At 37.2% G+C, this 19489-nt stretch overlaps 1 protein-coding gene across 4 annotated transcripts in view; it reads right to left on the bottom strand.

Moving 5' to 3' along the window:
* Nucleotides 1–879: 879 nt before the first annotated feature.
* Nucleotides 880–19489, bottom strand: part of LOC126474117 (alanine--glyoxylate aminotransferase 2, mitochondrial) — a 149631-nt gene continuing 131021 nt past the window's right edge. For all 4 annotated transcript variants that reach the window (XM_050101544.1, XM_050101545.1, XM_050101547.1 and 1 more), the window contains exons 9-10: nt 7580–7828; nt 880–1760 (exon numbers count right to left, since the gene is read on the bottom strand). In XM_050101544.1, the coding sequence (XP_049957501.1) occupies nt 1635–1760; nt 7580–7828 (375 nt within the window). In that variant the 3' untranslated portion in view covers nt 880–1634. The remainder of the gene's footprint in view (nt 1761–7579; nt 7829–19489) is intronic.

Genomic DNA, 19489 nt, shown 5'->3' with positions numbered 1-19489 from the left:
TGTCACCCAACGCTGTTCCTACGAGCTTCCCACTGTTGCCAATGATGACAAAACCTCCATGTCCATTAACCAGCAACCCTCTCTGGCTCGGGATCAGCTGATTCCCTTGTCCTGTGCAGGTTACCAAGTTCACCTCTCACACTGGCTACAAGACTATATCATCTCCTCCATCAGTATCGAGCCATTACTCTCCACAAGAAATGGTCCAGCAGTGCCTCCCCCTGGGGCCAGGCGCAGTGTGACTGGTCACGTTGCTGTACTGAGTTCTTACCGACTGTTTTCTCGTATGTTGCCCAATCCATCTACCATGCTCACTCTCCCCTGTGTTCTGCACCACCAGGGAAATGGGGGATGGGTTCTGTGGTGACTGTCGACAGCTACACCATTGACAGCCATCCATTCTTCGAGCTAGATTCTTTGACTAACTTAATCAGTGATCATATTGCTTATTTGTATGTGCTGCCTGTTACTCTGTTCCATGTTATGCATGATAAAATTGTATTTCCCCCGCAAGCGTAGATTCATTCTACTCTCCACTGGGTGTCATGCGTACAATACCGACAAATGCACTCATTGTTCCAGAAACATTTATGTAATTCCCTGAGAAATAAACTTTGGCACTGTACCTGATAATACTGAGAATCAAGTTGTAAGAGGTGCAACTCCTGATTTTATAGCTGAAAAAGTCTGTAGTTAAAATAGTAGTAAATAACTGCAAAACTGGTCAGTCTTCTCATGCACAAAGAGTTTTACTTGTTCACAGACTACGATGTGACACAATCCTCCTGAGGAAAAAGGGTTTGATTCTAGTTGACACTGCTTGACTAGTTCAAGGTACAAAAGATGGGGCACCACTTCAAACAAGTACAAAACATAAGCTCACAAGAAATTAATTTATTTACATCTTTTAGGATTGAAAAATTGAGTAAATATAAATGTATACTTTGACTAATGACTAATTTGAATTTAAGAAATTGAAAAACAAGTAGCACAGTGCTCTCCTAGCTTCCTGTTGACAGGATCCTTGTAATAAAACAAAATAAAAGATAGCTACTAAAATTATCTTGAAAATGTAACAATGATCACAATTCTGAAAATACTCCTTTTGGTAAAGTAAAAAAAAAACATGCCTAATGACAAGTCTCAAGCCTAATTCAACTGAAAGCACCTTTTCTCACAAGACAGAAGAATAATTTAAGAGAATGAAAAATGTCATGTCATGTTATCCATATTTTTCTCCACTTTTCGTCTTGTTTTCAGAGTACTTCACTCCTTGCTGTTCAAAATTCTGTTTTGCAATGTGAACTTAGTGAACTCTTGAGGTGAAGGTCTCACTTCCAATTCCATCACTGTTAAACTTTCAGCACTTCTGTTTTTTTCCTTCTTCTGGAAAAGAGACCTTGGCTTTGAGAGTGCTATTACCATTTCATCCATGCTTAAATATTTAAATAGAATCTGAAGTTTATTTTTAATGTTAATTAAGCTCTTATGATCAACAGCCATGGAAAGAGTTACACATTTTAAATATATGATTCTTCCGATAATACATTGCAGTTTCAGAAAAATTTCATCTGTATCATGCCATTGCAGATAAACTGCCTTTAAAATAAGTTATTGTACCAAAGAAATAGACATCATTTATGTCTATCTTGGGTCTTTTTGTTTTTCAGTCTTTGTTTCAGAAGAACCCTTCGAATAACATCAACAGTAAAATCTGCATCTGCTTTGGTAATACACATTGGTGGCTGCATGCGCAGAACCTGAAAATAACCACATGAACCAATTAATAATAATCTACTTGAATTCATTATACATATCCAGGAACATGTCCAAAATGTCCAGTGTGATATACTGTGGAGGTGGGGGGAGGGGAGTCAAAGGGGAAGGGGGGAGAGGCACAGGGAAAGGTGGAGAAGCGGAGGAGAAAGGGGGGAGATGCAGAGGAGAAGGCCAACAGAGGCATAGGGAAAGGGGAAGGGGAAGAGGGAGAGCCTGATGAAAACAAAATAATTAGAGATGGAGCACAAACACAGAAATAAACAAGGGAAGGGAAGGATTGCCCCTTGTAATATGTTTGAAATCTTCATAAATAAATATATATATACACTATGGGAAAATATGGGTAGTATGGACAAGAACCAGGTGAAAACAATGAGAATGAAGGACCCAGAGAGAAGTGCTCACATTAAAAAGCACATAAGGTAGGAATGCTGTCCTTCTTCTTTACTGTTTGAAGCGGAACAAGCACTGTATTGTGCGAGTGATACAGAGGCGAACAAGTGTGCCAGGACATACCCCAGTTCACTGCTAGAAGTGCCATGTCACCTTAACGCGTATGTGTGTAGTGCACAAGTATTGCACCATAATTAATTATAAAATTTAAAGTCAAAATTTTATATTAAAACTTTGTCAACATATATTTTATTGTAATAATGTTCTAAATATCAAGTCTTAACGTAATTAAATGATAGTTTTTGTAAAAATGCAGTGTTAAGAAAAAAATAAGTTGCACTAAATAATAAAGCTAGAAAGCCAGAACTTGGTCAGAAAGTGCCTATGGAGGTAAGAAATAAGTGGTGCAAGTTTCAAAGTAAAAGAATGAAAATTACAACAAGAATCCACGTTTTAAGAAAAATTAAGGGTGCTAAATATTGGACTTAGAAATGTAAAAATTTGTTTTATGCTTCATTTCATCCTAAAAATAATAACTAAGAGACCGCATTAAGCTACCTCTTATAGTTTTTGAGTAATTTAATGAAAAACAAATTTGTAACTAAAATATATCCATTTGCAGTAGATTAAGTACCCATAATTTTAATGACAGAAAATTTTGGTTTCAACATATGATAAAACCTACTAAATAACAGAGCTATACCAAATTTTAGAACTGTAATAGTAATAGTAATAACATCCAATACAATTTCTAGTAAAGATATAGTTCAGAGGTAACGATCTACCGTTAGTTCCACTATAAAAATTCTAGAAGGCATAGTTTTTATCCAGGCGAGCTGAAACTTTTTCTGTGCTTTTAACCAACCTACCAGAATACACACAAAAATTAAGAAGTTTCTAAATTAATTCATAACTTTGTTATTAAAGATTATATGTGTCTGAGAAAGCGGTCGTTCAGAGTCTGCTCAGTGTGCATAAGACGGATAACAGATGTTCTCAGCTGTCCGCTGTGGCACATATATAAATACAGCCCGAGAGGCAGGAAGAACAGGTTCACTTCCCACTCAGCCACTGTAACATCCATGTCTGTTAAACGTTGGATTGCGCTCTGCCTCAGATGATGTACACCATCCTGGATCGCTTAGATTTCGCTAAAGTAACTGTTAGTGTGCCATCTGTGATAATTAAATTGTGTCTCATATTACAATGGACCAACTTTGGTTTGATTTGGATGTGCGGCCTAAAACTTTTCTCTCCTCTTGAATTTCAAGTCTCAAATTTCAGGTGCGGCTTAGATTCGGGAATTTTTTTTTTCCTTTATTTCGAGTCTCATTTTTCAGGTGCGGCTTAGATTCGAGTAAATACGGTATGTCTATTTTGTCACTGTCTGCTAGATAAAAGAAAATAGGCCTTTCTATATTGCAGGAATTGTAACACACACCAAATACGCGAAACTCTTTTGGTAATAAAGGTCATTTTCATAATACGACAGAATATAATTCACGAAGTACCAATATCAAATGCCTATCTGGCCTACTACAAGCAGAAAGCTTTATGTTAGGTAATAGTTTCACATTTCATTCATACGCTCCAGTTCCTCAAGCATGAGATCGAAAAGCAGTAGTACAAAATTTTCGATAAATTTGGAATCGTCATAGTCTTTCATAATTTGTGTGATGTCCCCGTATCTTCTCCTTCCTCATTCTAACAAACAATCTTCTCATCACTAATTCCGTATCTATTCCTACTATTGTCAAAACTCATTCTCTGGTTAACTCTACTAACCATACCAAAATCACCTGTTTAGTTATCCAGCAATTACTACAATGCGCTACTTCCACAATATAACTTAAGCCGCTGCTAGCAGGGGTTTAGCAATCTGACCAAAAATTTTCTGTCAAAATTTCATTTCCTTGGATGCACCAAGAAGATAATATGTAATCTTTCTTACCTGTTATTCCTGTTAGTCACTTATTTCCACTCTGGTAGTCAGAATCTATGGACTTTGCTAGTAATTAAAACAATGCTGATCATTCGCATACTCAATCAATCACATAAACAAACAGCAATTAGCATTCACCCATTTGGCTTTATTCCGATCAACTCTTATAGCCCCCTCCCCTTTTGTCTGCAGGAAAGTTTATTTCTAGATGCAACGAGGATTCCCCTGGCAGAGACATCACGTACACTATGCACACATTCAAAAATCAACTTATGATTCATTCAGAAATCAACTTAGAATGCGTTCAAAAATTTTCAAGATCCAACAGGGATGTATTTCAAAATCATTTGAATAATCGATAGACCAACATGCGCTAGATGCTAGGTGCTTGGTGACACAAGGTTTTCTTCCTTAAGGAATATGAATGCCCCCCCCCTCCCCCCCCCCCCCCCCCCTCAAAATTTCCGCCTGGTTCAGATACCACGGTTTGCTGCTTACACAGTCAACAGCGACGTTTCTGTAGCCAGAAGCAGGTGAAGGTACTACTCACATGTGACTCAAATGTGCATGCGCATGAGCTGACTCGTAACTTCTTAAATGGATCTAATGCAAACAGTTGTGATGTCACGCACATCGGAGGTAATTTGTTGTTACGAAGCATTACATAGTCTTCCTAAAGCCTTTCACACATTTTGCTGTTGGCAGACGCTTGTATGAGCTCTGTGGTTTTTTTTTTTTTTTTAATATGGCGCATTTCCTTTGCAATTTACGTTGTTTTTTTTCTCTCATTCATGTTTTGTTGCTGCAGTATTAATCTGTGGTAGTGGGATTCAGTAATATCCTTTGTTAGAGTATCGGTTCTTACCAGTCAAAATTACAAAAAATTAACTGAAAACTAAAACAATGAAAAATTCCTGGAATTCTAAAAAATTATTGGGTTTTTCCTGGTTTTCTCCTGGGTGAAAAAATTCCCATGTCTTTCCCGGATCTCCCAGTTGTTCCGGGTCGTATACACCCTGTGAATATAGTGACTTTCAAAGTGTAGTATGTGAAATACTTTACTCAATATATGTATGAACTAGAGCTTTATTCCTTCATTTATAGTCACAGTTCTGATCCCCCTAAGTAGAAGGAGAATAGAAACATTTCTTTCGGTGGGCTGGACCAGAATGTGGCCGTGCAGACTGGAAACTAAGGTCAGTATGTTCTCCATCGCTTTCTGGCTGACCACAATAATACTTTCCAGGCTTGTGTCAGGAAGACGGCGAACCACCAACAACAATCATTGTCAAATTAAACCTGCCACCCACATGTTCAACCTGAATACTGAAAAAACAATGAAAGAATAAAAGAGTGTGAGAAGTGAGATTAAAATTTAAGACAAAAGAATAACAATGATAACATTCATTGATGACATTACTATTCTCTGAAAAGAAGAGGAAAATTTGCAGGAATGAAAAGTCTAATGACTGCAAAATATGGATCAAGAGTAAATCAAATAAAAGACTGACCTTTGCGGAGCAGCAGAAACGAGATTAGTGAGAAACTTAAAATTAAAACTGGTGACCACACTGTAGATAAAGTGAATGAATTCTCCTGCTTTGGAAGCAAAATAATATACGTCAAACAAAGGAAAGAGGGCATATGAAGCAGATTAACAAATGAATAGAGAGAATCCTCACCAAAAAAATTATTCTAATCTCAAACATAGGCCTGATTTGAAAAAGAAACTTCTGAGGATGTATGCCTGGCATGGAGCACTGTGTGGAAGTGAAGACTGTGGGAAAACCAGAAAAGAACATCAAAGTGTTTGAGATGCAGGGTTATGGATGGATGCTTCAAATTAAGTGGTTGATGAGGTTCTCTTCAGAATTGTTGAGGAAAAGAATATGTGGAAAACACATAAGTAGAAGAAGGGACAGGATCATAGGACATGTGCTAAAACATAAGGGAATAACTCCCATGGTATTAGACAGAGAGAGAGATCGCAAAAATTGTATGAGAAGACATGGCTTGGATTATAACCCAACAAATAACTGACTATGCTGGGTATAAGTTTTGCCGTGAGACGAAGAGGTTGATAAAGGAAAGGAAATGATGGTGTGCCACTTCAGTCAGAAGACTGATAATCTCCCCTCCCTTCAACAAAAGAAGTTGCTTGCATTCACATGTCTGAAAACTAATTTCTAACCTGTAAGCCAGTGTGATTTCAAGTGCACAATCCTTTACAAGACGCTACTTGGGTGCCGTTTCCCACCCTATTTTGAAGCTTTGTAGCAAATGTACAACATGGACACCATGTGGTATTATTGGTGATCTGAAATGGAATGATTTCAGGATATTGCTGCCTGAAGGGAACTAAAAGCTTAAAACTGATTCCTCACTTAAAGAAAATACCTGCCATTATTCCCAATGAGATGAGAGTTATTGCCCAAATATTCTGCACAAAACAAAAGTTGCTGAATCTTTGCTAGCCTTCCCAGGCACCTGTCTTATCATCAGTTAAATATTATTGGATATTGTTATTTGGAAAGTGATCTATCAACAGTCACTACTAATGAGCAGTAGATTCAGATCAATTCAGCCTTAATAAAAATAGTTCCTCAGTTACATCAAACTGCTCTGATTCAGAGACAAAGTACTGATTTTGTGCTGGCAATATGGTTCTGTTGCTAGTTTACTGATATGACATGTAGCCACATATTATGTGAATCTTGCACTTTTTTAGCAAAGTCTTCACAGTGATATAATTATCACATATGAGCATACATAAAAAGTTCAGAATCACGATATTGCTTGAAGGAAGTATATTTGCATCAGGAGAAAGGTGTTCCTACTTAATGCCACACTGCAATTCCATAGAGTTGTCATATAAGAGAGATTGCGAGAGAATGTTATGAGATACCAAAAACACCTCCTAAACATAAGTTACTATGCACGTCTGCAAATCAACTCATTCTCTCATGGATGCAATTTCAGAAACATGGGTATCAACTACTCATAAAATGATGTTACTGATCTCCCTGTTGCATCCACACACTGTCCTTTAGGCATCTATCACATTAGAGTATTTGGTGATTTCATACAAGAATTAAAATTATATCTTTGAGTAAGAAATCACTAAATTAATTTCAAAAATCGAAGAAATCATTTAACCATATGGAAGGACAGCAATTAGTATAATAATTTTCATAAAATGAAATAAGCATGTTGACACTATCATCTCACTTAGATAGTGTCATGTTATGCGTTCTTCACAGTAATGGTTGTTCTTACCTCTATTCTCATTCTTTCTTTAACTCCTCTTCCTTGTCCCCTGTTTTTCATATGTGTCACCAATAACGTTCTTGTTTTACCATACTAGAAAGCTCATTGAGGATATGAACTACACGTAGTAATCTCTCTAATACATACGTGGTAAATTTGCTTCAAGTGATGTAGCTATAATTGTATTGAGTTACTTACATTTCCACAAAGTCCACCTCTCCCCAACAGTACTCCCATGTCTTTACAGTCCTCCCATATTTCCATGAATTGTTTTGCCGAGATCGGAGTTTTCTTGTCCTTGTCTGCCACCATTTCAATACCAACCATTAATCCCTTGCCTCGCACATCTCCAATACATTCAAATTCATCTCTCAGTAATGCAAGCTGTTTTATTAAGTGAGTGCCAACTTCCAGACAGTTTCTTTGTGCCTGTTCATCTTCTATAACCTGAAATATCAATAACCAATATACAGAACCATAAGATTATTAATTTCTTCAAACACTTATATTATATTGTAGAAGTTAACAAAATTAAGGTAGTAGGAGTAATCCACTTAATTACAGGCCCATATGATTAACGTCCATATGCAGCAGGATTCTGGAACGTGTATTATGTTCGAACATTATGAATTACCTCAAAGAGAATGGTCTATGGACACACAGTCAACAAGAGTTTAGAAAACATCATTCTTGTGAAACACAACTAGCTCTTTATTTGCATTAAGTGTTGATAGCTAGTGACAAGGGATTTCAGGTCATTTCCATATTTCTGGATTTCCAGAAGGCTTTTGACACTGTACCACACAAGCGGCTTATAGTGAAATTGCGTGCTTATGGAATATCGTCTCAGTTATGTGACTGGATTTGCTACTTCCTGTCAGAGAGGTCACAGTTGGTAGTAATTGATGGAAAGTCACTGAGTAAAACATAAGTGATTTATGGCATTCCCCAAGGTAGTGTTATAGGCCCTTTGCTGTTTCTTATCTATATAAATAAACGTGGTTGACAATCTGAGCACCTGCCTTAGGTTGTTTGCAGATGATGCTGTTGTTTATCAACTAATAAAGTCATCAGAAGATCAAAACAAACTGGCAAGCGATTTATAAAAGATATCTGAATGATGCGAAAATTGGCAGTTGACCCTAAATAACAAAAAGTGTGAGGTCATCCACGTAAGTGCTAAAAGGAATCCGTTAAACTTAAGTTAAACAATAAATCAGTCAAACATAAAGGCCGTAAATTCAACTAAATACCTAGGAATTACAATTACGAACAACTTAAATTGGAAGGAACACACAGAAAAGTTGTGGAGAAGGCTAACCAAAGACTGCATTTTATTGTCAGGAAACTTAGAAAATGTGACAGATCTGTTAAGGATACTGCCTACACTGTGCTTGTCCATCCTATTTTAAAATACTGCCACACAGTGTGGGATCCTTACCAGATAGGACTGATGGAGTACATCAGAAAAGTTCATAGAAGGGCAGCATGTTTTGTATTATCATGAAACATGGGAGAGAGTGTCAGTGAAATGATACAGGATTTGGACTGGACATCATTAAAAGAAAGGTGTTTTTCGTTGTGACGGAATCTTCTCACAACGATAAAATAAGGGAAATCAGAGTTCATACGAAAAGATATAGTTGTTCGTTCTTTCCACACACTATAGGAGATTGGAATAATAGAGAATTGTGAATGTGGTTTGATGAACCCTCTGCCAGGCACGTAAATCTGTTTTGCAGGGTATCCATGTAGATGTAGATGTAATTATGACAGTCAAAGAAATGGGGCAAAGAATGCGTCTTTTTCTGGTAGAATATCCTACAGTAAAGAAAGGCACTTGATTAATTTTGACCTGATAAGAAAGTTATTAAGAAGAACAAATAAATGCACCACAGAATAAATAATGTAGGGAATCATCAAATAAAAAACAAGAGACTTCATGTCTCTCTGAAGAATGGGAAATAGCAAAATTATCAGCATAGTAAAACTTAAATCAAATTCATACTAAAAAAAATACCCTGAGCCAATTTTATGTTGTCTCATGGAAGCTATTGACTGTACAGACAATATTAAGTCACTGGGAAATGTTTGTGGAAGAATGGTGTCAACAAAATGCATCTTACATAGTTGACTACACCAATGCAAGTACAGTGCTACAGCCAAAAATAAGAGGCATCAACAGCAACCCCAGCAGTATATGGTCCAACTGCTTTTTTCAGTTTACATTAATGAGCTTTGAACATGTATTATCATGTAAAGAGCACAATTTTTGCCAGTGATAAAAGTATCACTCATCCAAAACTCTAATTCCATCAACAGGCTGCTGCTAAAACGGTAACAAAATAAGATGCACATGCAAAGTGAGTAGTCAAATGAAAACTTTAAAAGTGGTACTAAAAAATCAACATTTATTCTGTAAGCTGGCAGTTCTGTTACCGATGATATAAGGAATGCCTTACAGGTAGCAACATACTACAGACAAGCAAAACATGGCTGCAATATCAATTCAAAACGCCTGCCCTGCATGTGACATGCACCAAGAAAGAACAGCATTCTGTCATACATTTTCTGAGTGGCGAAGGAATGAAACCTACTGAAATCTATTGGTGATGAAGATAAAGTATGGTGATGCATGTCTATCACTGTAGCAAGTGTATGAGTGGAGTAGAAAGTTCAAAACTGGTGACTCCTGTGACAGATTCTCAGTCCCCAGAGTCTACTGCAGCAGTTTAAACCACTGGGATGGAAAATTGCTGTGTGCCAATGGATGAAATAACCACAGATCTGAACATTAGTCATGGCTCAACACATCACATCATTCATGAAGTGCTTAAGTTGTGCAGAGTGCTGGCAAGATGGGTGCCAGAGTAGCATTGGTGACCTGCACTTTTAATACTGTGCCACATTAGAAGCCATATTCACCATACCTCACAGCGAGTGATTATCAAATGTTTGGACCACTCAAAGAGGTGATGGGAGGAAAGAAATTTCATTCCAATGAAGTAGTGCAGCAGGTGGCGCATGAGTGGCTGCGCAGGCAACTAAAAGAATTTCTTTCCAGAGGCATCCGTGCGCTTCCTATGCAAAGGAGGAAGTGCGTTGAACGACAGGGAGATTACACTGAAAAATTACACACTTGTGTTCCACTTCTTAAAAGAAATATTAAGGTTTTCATTTGACTCCCCTCCTCATAGTTTAGCTCTGAATCTTTTGCAAACAAATATTATGCAATATCTGCCAACTACAAAACACACAAGAATAATGAAACCTTTCAGAATCCAACAGTGAGCCATTGGGGTTATTGCGGGGAGCAGAGCAAGAAAAAACTGGAACACATTAGACCAAAAGGAAACTTTCACATTGTACCACATAATAAGAGTTAATGTCACAAAAAGTTGAGCTACGTGAGCATAAATGTGTTCAACAAATGGCCAAATGATTTAAAATATATACTAAATGCAAATTCATTTGAAAGATCTATTAGAGAATATTCACAGTACCACTGATTCTGTTCAGTAAGTGAATATGTGAACTTCAATACACGTAGTACAATCACTACTTTCAGACATTGGGTGCACAGTGGCAATGTGGTGTACTAGAACTAGAACACGTAGTCTCTTGTCCCAGAAACAGAGAGTTAGCGCATGCACTGTAAGCAGAAACTGAGTATGTCATAGTTGAAACAACTGACAAACATCAAGTTAAGCCACAAATCAGGCAAAACCAATACCAAAACGTTTCAGATGATGCAGCAAGTTTTTGGCGATGACACACTGAGGCACAGTGTTGTGTTTATGAGGCACTGAAGTTTTTAACAGGGGGAGAGAGCCTGGAAGATAATGTGTGCACTGATAGGGCACAAACGAATCAAACTGAATCCAAGATGGAACAGATTGCAGTGTTGGTGAACACCAACTGCTACCAAATGCTGACGATGTTCTGACATTTCTCAAGTAGATCACTAGAGACAAAATATGATAGGTTCCTGTACATACAAAACTGAAGTGACAATCCACCACTTGGGAACAACAGGACAGGTCAAAAAGCAAAGGGTACTCCGTGTTATGTGGCATCTTGTGAGACATTCAGGTTCTTTGGGGTGCCTATTCTCCAGGCATCATGTTTAAAACTTAGTACTGTAGTGGCATGTAATGTGCAATATTTGTAATTTGTACACTGTAGGCCTACAAATAACCTTTATGTTCCTTTGCAAACACTAGGTTTTGGTCAATTTCAATATAATTTTGCATAATGATCAATGGGCTAAATAAATAAATCTCCATAGACAATCAATTTAGATTGCTTTCACAAAATGGTCTGTTGCTGAAAAAACAAAGTTAAGCTTCAGGGAAAATGCTGCCTGAAGTAATAAAGCCTTAATGCTACAGACATGGAGTGTGTGTTTAGAAGCTCAACATGCCGCTTAACTCTCTTTAGACTTTTGGTATGTTTCAATTAGCACATATAATTCTGTTTATGTTTACAACAATACTTATTTTCTTCTCAGACATACTGTGATCTCAATAGCTGTATACAACACAGAACACTAATGCTTGTTCCACCAGAAAAGTATTAAGATATTTATTCACTTTAGAATCAAAGTTTTTCATCAGTGTTCTCAGTAAAAAAAAAAAAAAAAAGAAAGAAAAAAGCCACTTATAAATAACTCACACATATTAAAAAATAACCTGCTAATAATCTTACTTGGCTAATTTTTTGTTTAATGATGCGTTGGATGGTAAACTAAGTTTAAAAGTAGTTGATATGACTTAAATAAGATTCTCTTTAGCATAAATAAGATTTACCACCTCAATCAGCATGACAAACACACTTTATTTACTCTGCTATACAATGACATTGAATATAAGATGACTCCCAAAATTTCAAGAGTCTCCTTGAGAAAAGCATTTTTTAACATATTCTGACTAATCAGAATTACAAACTTTTATTCATGTAAGGGATTAGTCTGAAAGGGTGATGTTACATGTATTTTAAATTCATCCCATTTATTGATTGTCTATACTGTGATAACACAAGGAGAAATAACAATAACAAAAAAAGAAATTGTTTACATCAATATTTATTTTCACTGCCTTTTTGGTTTACTTAGACTGTTGTCTGTGGTATCACTATTTTTAATCATCGTCATCATTATCATGCTAACAGGACAGCTGTGAAACTTATATCTCCATTACCACAAATATATGGCTGTTTCTTCTTTATATGTTGCTATTCCTGTGGTTGTGGTTACTGTGGGACTTGAGAACACAGCTGTTTTTTGGTGGATGCACTGCAGATTTTGCTTCTACACTGACACGAGAATGTTACAGTTTATGTTACTTCCAAACATATCATCTGCCCGCCGCTCTCTCACTGGCTGTGTACAACCAGCAGCTGACACACCCCCAATCGTTCCCGTCATACCTCACAGTGAGCATCAACAACACCGCTGCACAAAACATGTTTAAGTACGCCACTGGCACCCACCAAGAATTCTAGCACAAATTTATATTATGGTTGAGTATCTGTCCAATTTTAAAATCAGTTTGATTCAAAGTGCAAATGAATTCAGGAAAACTGCAGTTTAAACATGATTAATGTTCATAAAAAGACAAGGTATGCAGTTTACATTCCTATGGTTGATAGTTGGCTGCACAATGAAATTTCTGCCTGCTCAGCACCCCCCTCCCCACACTCCTTGTAGTTTTCAGCCAAGCTGGGTAATTGTTCACCTCAAACTTTCCATGTAACTGTACTTGAGCAACAGTGAATCATGGATAATCTTCACAAAGAGTTTGTCTGTGGTAATTTATTTTCGTGGAACAATTACAGTCAGCTTCATATGATTTATTTCATTTTTTAGTCTTTTCACTCTGGATTAATTTTCCTAATGTCATCATACTGTTCTAAAGCTGATTAAAAGCTGGGAACAATTTTTTGTGGGGGTATTCTAATACACATATAGTGACCAAATTTCTCATTTGCAACTCACTTGGCAAATCATTAGCTTCTCACGACGAAAATAAAATATTGACCTAGATACAGAATTAATTATCGCTCCAGTAATGATGGACGTAGCACCAGCAGCTCAAAAGGTAAAGAGCAACCAAGTGTAATATCAGGTAAGACAAACATACGTCAGAAAATGACGCAAACACGTCTTACAAAGTGGAAATAGTTACGAAACTCCATGAAAAACAAAAACACGAGTGAACAAAAATTTAAGGCAATCATCTTGGGCAATAGCCAAGGCCGCAATATATTGGAATTTCTAAATGAAGTTGACCACATTCTAAGTTTTGGTTACGTCTATCCCCAACCAAATGACGTCACCTGCAACAACAGCCAGAATGTACTAAAAACACAAAGAAACAAACTAATGTGCATTTCATCAAAAAAAGTGTTCCTAGTGGACGTACCATTTAGACATGACCTTCCAAACAGGTTGCGTGTAAACACAGATGTAACAATCACAAACTCACAAATCTATAAACTCTGTTCAAAATTCGCAAATGTGACCGTAATTGAAGCTAGCAAATTTCGCAGAGAACACTACACATGACATGGGTTCCACTTGAACAACCTTGGCAGAAGAGAAATCGCAATTCACATATCACAATCTGTAGAGCAAAAAAAAGGACGAAGCAGTCCTATAATACCTCTTAGATTTAACGGACAAAACATAACTGTAAAAAACCTTGCACCCAAAGACAAAACCAGTGTAAACCATACAGGTTATGCCAACAAGGGTAGGATGTTTAATCTAGAAAATTTTGCATGGCCAAGCCCCCTACCTCCGCAGAGGCGATAAAAAAGAGCAATCAGAGTCCACATACATACAACTAGTCCATATACGACCAAAATGTGCAATCAGTAACAAACAAGCTTGCAGAAATCGAACTTCTATTCACAACAGACCTACAATATGTAAATGTCATTTGCATTACAGAACATTGGCTGAAACCAGACCAAACTAGTTCAGCTAGCATACTTGGTTACACATTAGCTTCCCAGAAGCCAGAAAGGTGGAGGTGCTGCCATATTTATAAAATATTCCATAAGCTATAGAAGTTTTGACCAGTTTAACCACTTAAATAAAGAAAATGATTTTGAGGCAGCTGTAATCAGAATTCTTGAAGCAAATATAATCATAACATGTATCTATCATTCTCCAACAGGCAATGTATGGGTCTTCCTAAAAAACCTTGAAATACTCCTAAACAAACTTCACCAAAACAAAAAGGTACTAATTTTATGTGGTGATTTAAATGTTGATTTCCAGTCTACAGGGCGTGTGAAAGAAACCCTACTGAATCTCACTAACTCATTCAGTCTGAATCCTATAGTGACATTCCCCACAAGGTGCAAAAATAACACCAAAAACACACTTGACCAGATATTTGTAAACTGTCCCCACCAGGAAATGAACCTCTGGATACATGCTATAGTGATCACTGTGGCCAAGTCCTATACCTCACAAATGTTCTCCCCTTCGGCTGCAACAACAAATACACAACTAAAGTAAGAAATTACAGCAATGAAAACATGAAAATCTTCAATGATTCCTTAGCAGCAGAAACATGGAACAAAGTATATGAAGCAGATGATACAATCAACAAAATTGAATCATTCCTAAACACATTTCTATATCACTTCAATATTGCCTTTCCTCTTAAACTCAAACACACCACACCAAAAGAACCCAATAAGAAGCCATGGATAACAACTGGTATAAAGATTTCCTGCAGAAGGAAGAGAGATCTGTTGAAGTATCTAAAAAATAACAACCCCATCCCCATCTCAAGAAAGATATATAAGCAATATGTCAAAATCCTTAAAAAAGTCATAGCACAAGCAAAGTGAATAGCAAATGACAATTACGCGGCAACATCCTCAAACAAAACGAAGGCAGTGTGGAACATCATAAGTAACAAAACAAATCATCAGCCACGTAAACATGAAAACACTATTCTGATCCACAACAACACCAGAGTTACTAATCCACAAGAAATTGCAAATATTTTCAACAATTACTATGAAAATATTGTTAAAAATCTGTTTCGAAGCATCAACAAACCCACACCCAACAGACAAAACAAAATAACAACTCTTGTAGGATCTATTCTATTCTGGGAAACTGCTACTGAAGGAATTGCACTAAGTGCAAAGCACCTCAAGAATAAATTCTCATCTGGAATCTATGACATCCCCGATTTTACCATCAAAAACTGCATAAACAAAATAGCTTTCCCACTCTCAAATGTGTACAACTGATTGTTGATGGCAGGAACATTTCCAAACTGCATAAAAGTGGCTAAAGTCATCCCAAGCTTTAAGAAAGGTGAAAAACTCAATGCAGAAAATTAAAGACCCATACCACTGTTGCCTGTGTTTGGTAAACTTTTGGAGAGATTAGTTCACCAAAGACTAACAAATTTTCTTGATAAGAACCAGATACTATCTGATGCCCAGCACTGTTTCAGAGAAAGCAAATCCATGTCAACTGCCATATATAAGTATTTACACTCCACCCTAGATGCTCTAGACAAAAAACAAAAAGCAGTTGGGATCTTCCTAGATTTGTCCAAAGCATTTGATGTCATAAACCACAAGATTCTTCTCAACAAACTGGAGTCATATAGAATCAGAGGCACCCCACTAAACTGGTTCAGCTCATACCTGACAAATAGGAAACAAAAAATGTCAATAAAACATAACAATCAAGGACGTATCGAAACATACTACTCTGACTATTGCAATATTACACAAGGTGTGCCCCAAGGCTCAATACTTGGACCAGTGTTCTTCCTTGTGTACATAAACGACCTACCGCTAAACATCAATGCCAGCACTAGTACACTCTTCGCAGATGATATGATCCTTGTAACAAGCAAAAATGAACATGAACTCCAAGAGGCCATAAATGGAAATACAGACGAACTTGGTGTTTGGTTTGAGAAAAACAAGCTGATAGTTAACACAAAGAAAACGACTTACCTAAACTTTCACCTAAGAACAAATAAAATTATGCCTGATATGAAATTACACAGTTCCCAAATATCCTCAAATACAGAAACAAGATTTCTATGCCTATAATCTAAAATGGCAAACACACATTAATAAAACTAATAGTTAGCTAAACAAAGTGTGCTATGCCCTACGAATCCTCGCATACTGCACAAGCCCAGAAACTGTTCACACAGCCTACTATGTACCATTCCACAATGTAATGCACTATGGTATTATATTCTGGGGAGATTCTACACATAGCCCAGACATTCTCCTCACCCAAAAGAGAGCTATAAGAACAATGAATAAGGCAAAGCAGAGTGATAGCTGCAGACCTCTCTTCCAAAAGTTGCTCATCCCACCTCTTGGCAGCCTGTATACACTAGAACTATGCAAATTTGTAAAAAGTAATATTACAAAATTTAATAAAAACGTAAATGTCCATGACTATGGTACTTCTACATCTACATCTACATCCATACTCCGCAAGCCACCTGACGGTGTGTGGTGGAGGGTACTTTGAGTACCTCTATCGGTTCTCCCTTCTATTCCAGTCTCGTATTGTTCATGGAAAGAAAGATTGTCGGTATGCCTCTGTGTGGGCTCTAATCTCTCTGATTTTATCCTCATGGTCTCTTCACAAGATATACGTAGGAGGGAGCAATATACTGCTTGACTCCTTGGTGAAGGTATGTTCTTGAAACTTCAACAAAAGCCCGTACCGAGCTACTGAGCGTCTCTCCTGCAAAGTCTTCCACTGGAGTTTATCTCTCTGCTCCATAACGATTTTGCGATTACTAAATGATCCCGTAACGAAGCACGCTGCTCTCCGTTGGATCTTCTCTATCTCTTCTATCAACCCTATCTGGTACGGATCCCACACTGGTGAGTAATATTCAAGCAGTGGGTGAACAAGTGTACTGTAACCTACTTCCTTTGTCTTCGGATTGCATTTCCTTAGGATTCTTCCAATGAATCTCAGTCTGGCATCTGCTTTACCGATGATCAACTTTATATGCTACTTCCATTTTAAATCACTCCTAATGCCTACTAACAGATAATTAATGGAATTAACTGCTTCCAGTTGCTGACCTGCTATATTGTAGCTAAATGATAAGGGATCTTTCTTTCTATGTATTCGCAGCACATTACACTTGTCTACGTTGAGATTCAATTGCCATTCCCTGCACCATACGTCAATTCGTTGCAGATCTTCATGCATTTCAGTACAATTTTCCATTGTTACAACCTCTTGATATACCACAGCATCATCTGCAAAAAAGCCTCAGTGAACTTCTGATGTTATCCACAAGGTCATTTATGTATATTGTGAATAGCACACCCCTGTGGCACACCTGAAATCACTCTTACTTCGAAGACTTCTCTCCATTGGCAGAAAATGAAACTCCATGTTAAAGAAATGTACACCTCTGCCTTTAAAAACTCTCCCTCAACAAAGGCATTAAAATATACAACAGCCTGCCATCAGAAATAAAAAAACAGTAAGTACCTGAAAGTATTCAATACAAAATTAAAATTATTTCTACTTGATCATTGTTTCTACAGTGCAAGAGAATTTTTGCTCCACATGGGTGGAAAAAAAAAATGCAGCAAAGAATTTTCTAAAGAGTAAAACATTAATGCAAGTACGTACAAAAATCTTGCATCTATACCATCTGCTAATAAGCAAATTAAGTGCAGAAAGAATATCCAACCAGTTACTGTTGTGTAAATGTGCGAGAGGAATACAGCTCTAAAATCTAAAATACAAATGTGTAACTAAGTATGTAATTTGTGTGTTCATAACTTCTCAGAAAATATGTATGTAAACTCATGTTTGCATAAACTTTTGGCTTATTACTTCATGCCAGCAAATTATCGTATGTCCAACATCAAATGTATGTTTGTGCATCACCATGTGCATGTCATGTACAGTATTGATTCAGAGGACAATAAATAAATAAATAATGGTTTTTGAATAACAAGATTTTTGCCTTTGAATGTTATCTTTACTTAAAATGCAGCATAAATTTATGTATACCGTAGCCATACATGTATGAAAACATTTATTACAAACCTGTTCAAATACAACAAAACTTTGTAAGCTGATAGAATTTAACATTATTTCCTCATTTGTTTCACAAAATAGTTGAGTTTTAAACAGAGAATTAGATTGTTGCTGTGACTAGTTCACAGTTCTCATGTATCCCTTGCACTAGTGCCACAAGTTAAATGACATGATTATTTGAGCAAGGCCAATACTGTCTCTAGCACTTCAGATTATCAGGAAATCTGAAGCCTATTCAAATAAAAATATTGTCTAATATGCCCTATCCTTTGGGGCTGTTCAAAATAAATTTGAACGAAACCTCAACAGCCAAAGTTTCATCTGTAAATGTAAGACAATCCCTATATTAATCAGTTAAACAATGTAAAAACGAACCTCAGCAACAATAGTTTAATCTGCTAATACAAGACTACCCTGTATTCTTTAAATGACGAATTTGAGAAAAACTTTGTCGTGTAATCAAGAAACACTCATAACGTATGCACTCGTCACCCCCACCAGTGAACACCATACTGAAAAAGTGACTACTTATCTTTACAAAATTAATGGAGATGCAGTGTGTCACAATCAATGCCTACAATGGAAACCCAGTAGCTGGCACAACAAGACTACTGACCACTGCGGTGTCACTACTTAGATGCCACTGACCCCACAGACATGCCCTCTGACAGGATTATGCCAGACACTGGCATAAGCTGGCATTCTGTGTATTATGATGCAAGCAGTAGAGTGCACGCCAGTAGTGTTATCATACCACCGAGCGAGGTGGCGCAGTGGCTAGCACACTGGTCTCACATTCGGGAGCATGATGGTTCAATCCCACGTCCGGCCATTCTGATTTAGGTTTTCCACGATTTCCCTAAATCGCTCCAGGCAAATGCTGGGATGGTTCCTTTGAAAGTGGATGGCCAACTTCCTTCCCCATCCTTCCCTAATCCGATAAGACCGATGACCTCGCTGTCTGGTATCTTCCCCCAAACAACTTAACCTGTTATCATACTGGCTAAAGTGTTATTCAGGGGGTCTCC

Source organism: Schistocerca serialis, chromosome 4 (genome assembly GCF_023864345.2).
Source record: "Schistocerca serialis cubense isolate TAMUIC-IGC-003099 chromosome 4, iqSchSeri2.2, whole genome shotgun sequence".
NCBI lineage: Eukaryota > Metazoa > Arthropoda > Insecta > Orthoptera > Acrididae > Schistocerca > Schistocerca serialis.
The sequence above is the reverse complement of the archived record's forward strand: the minus strand, read 5'-3'. Positions and strand labels throughout refer to the sequence as shown.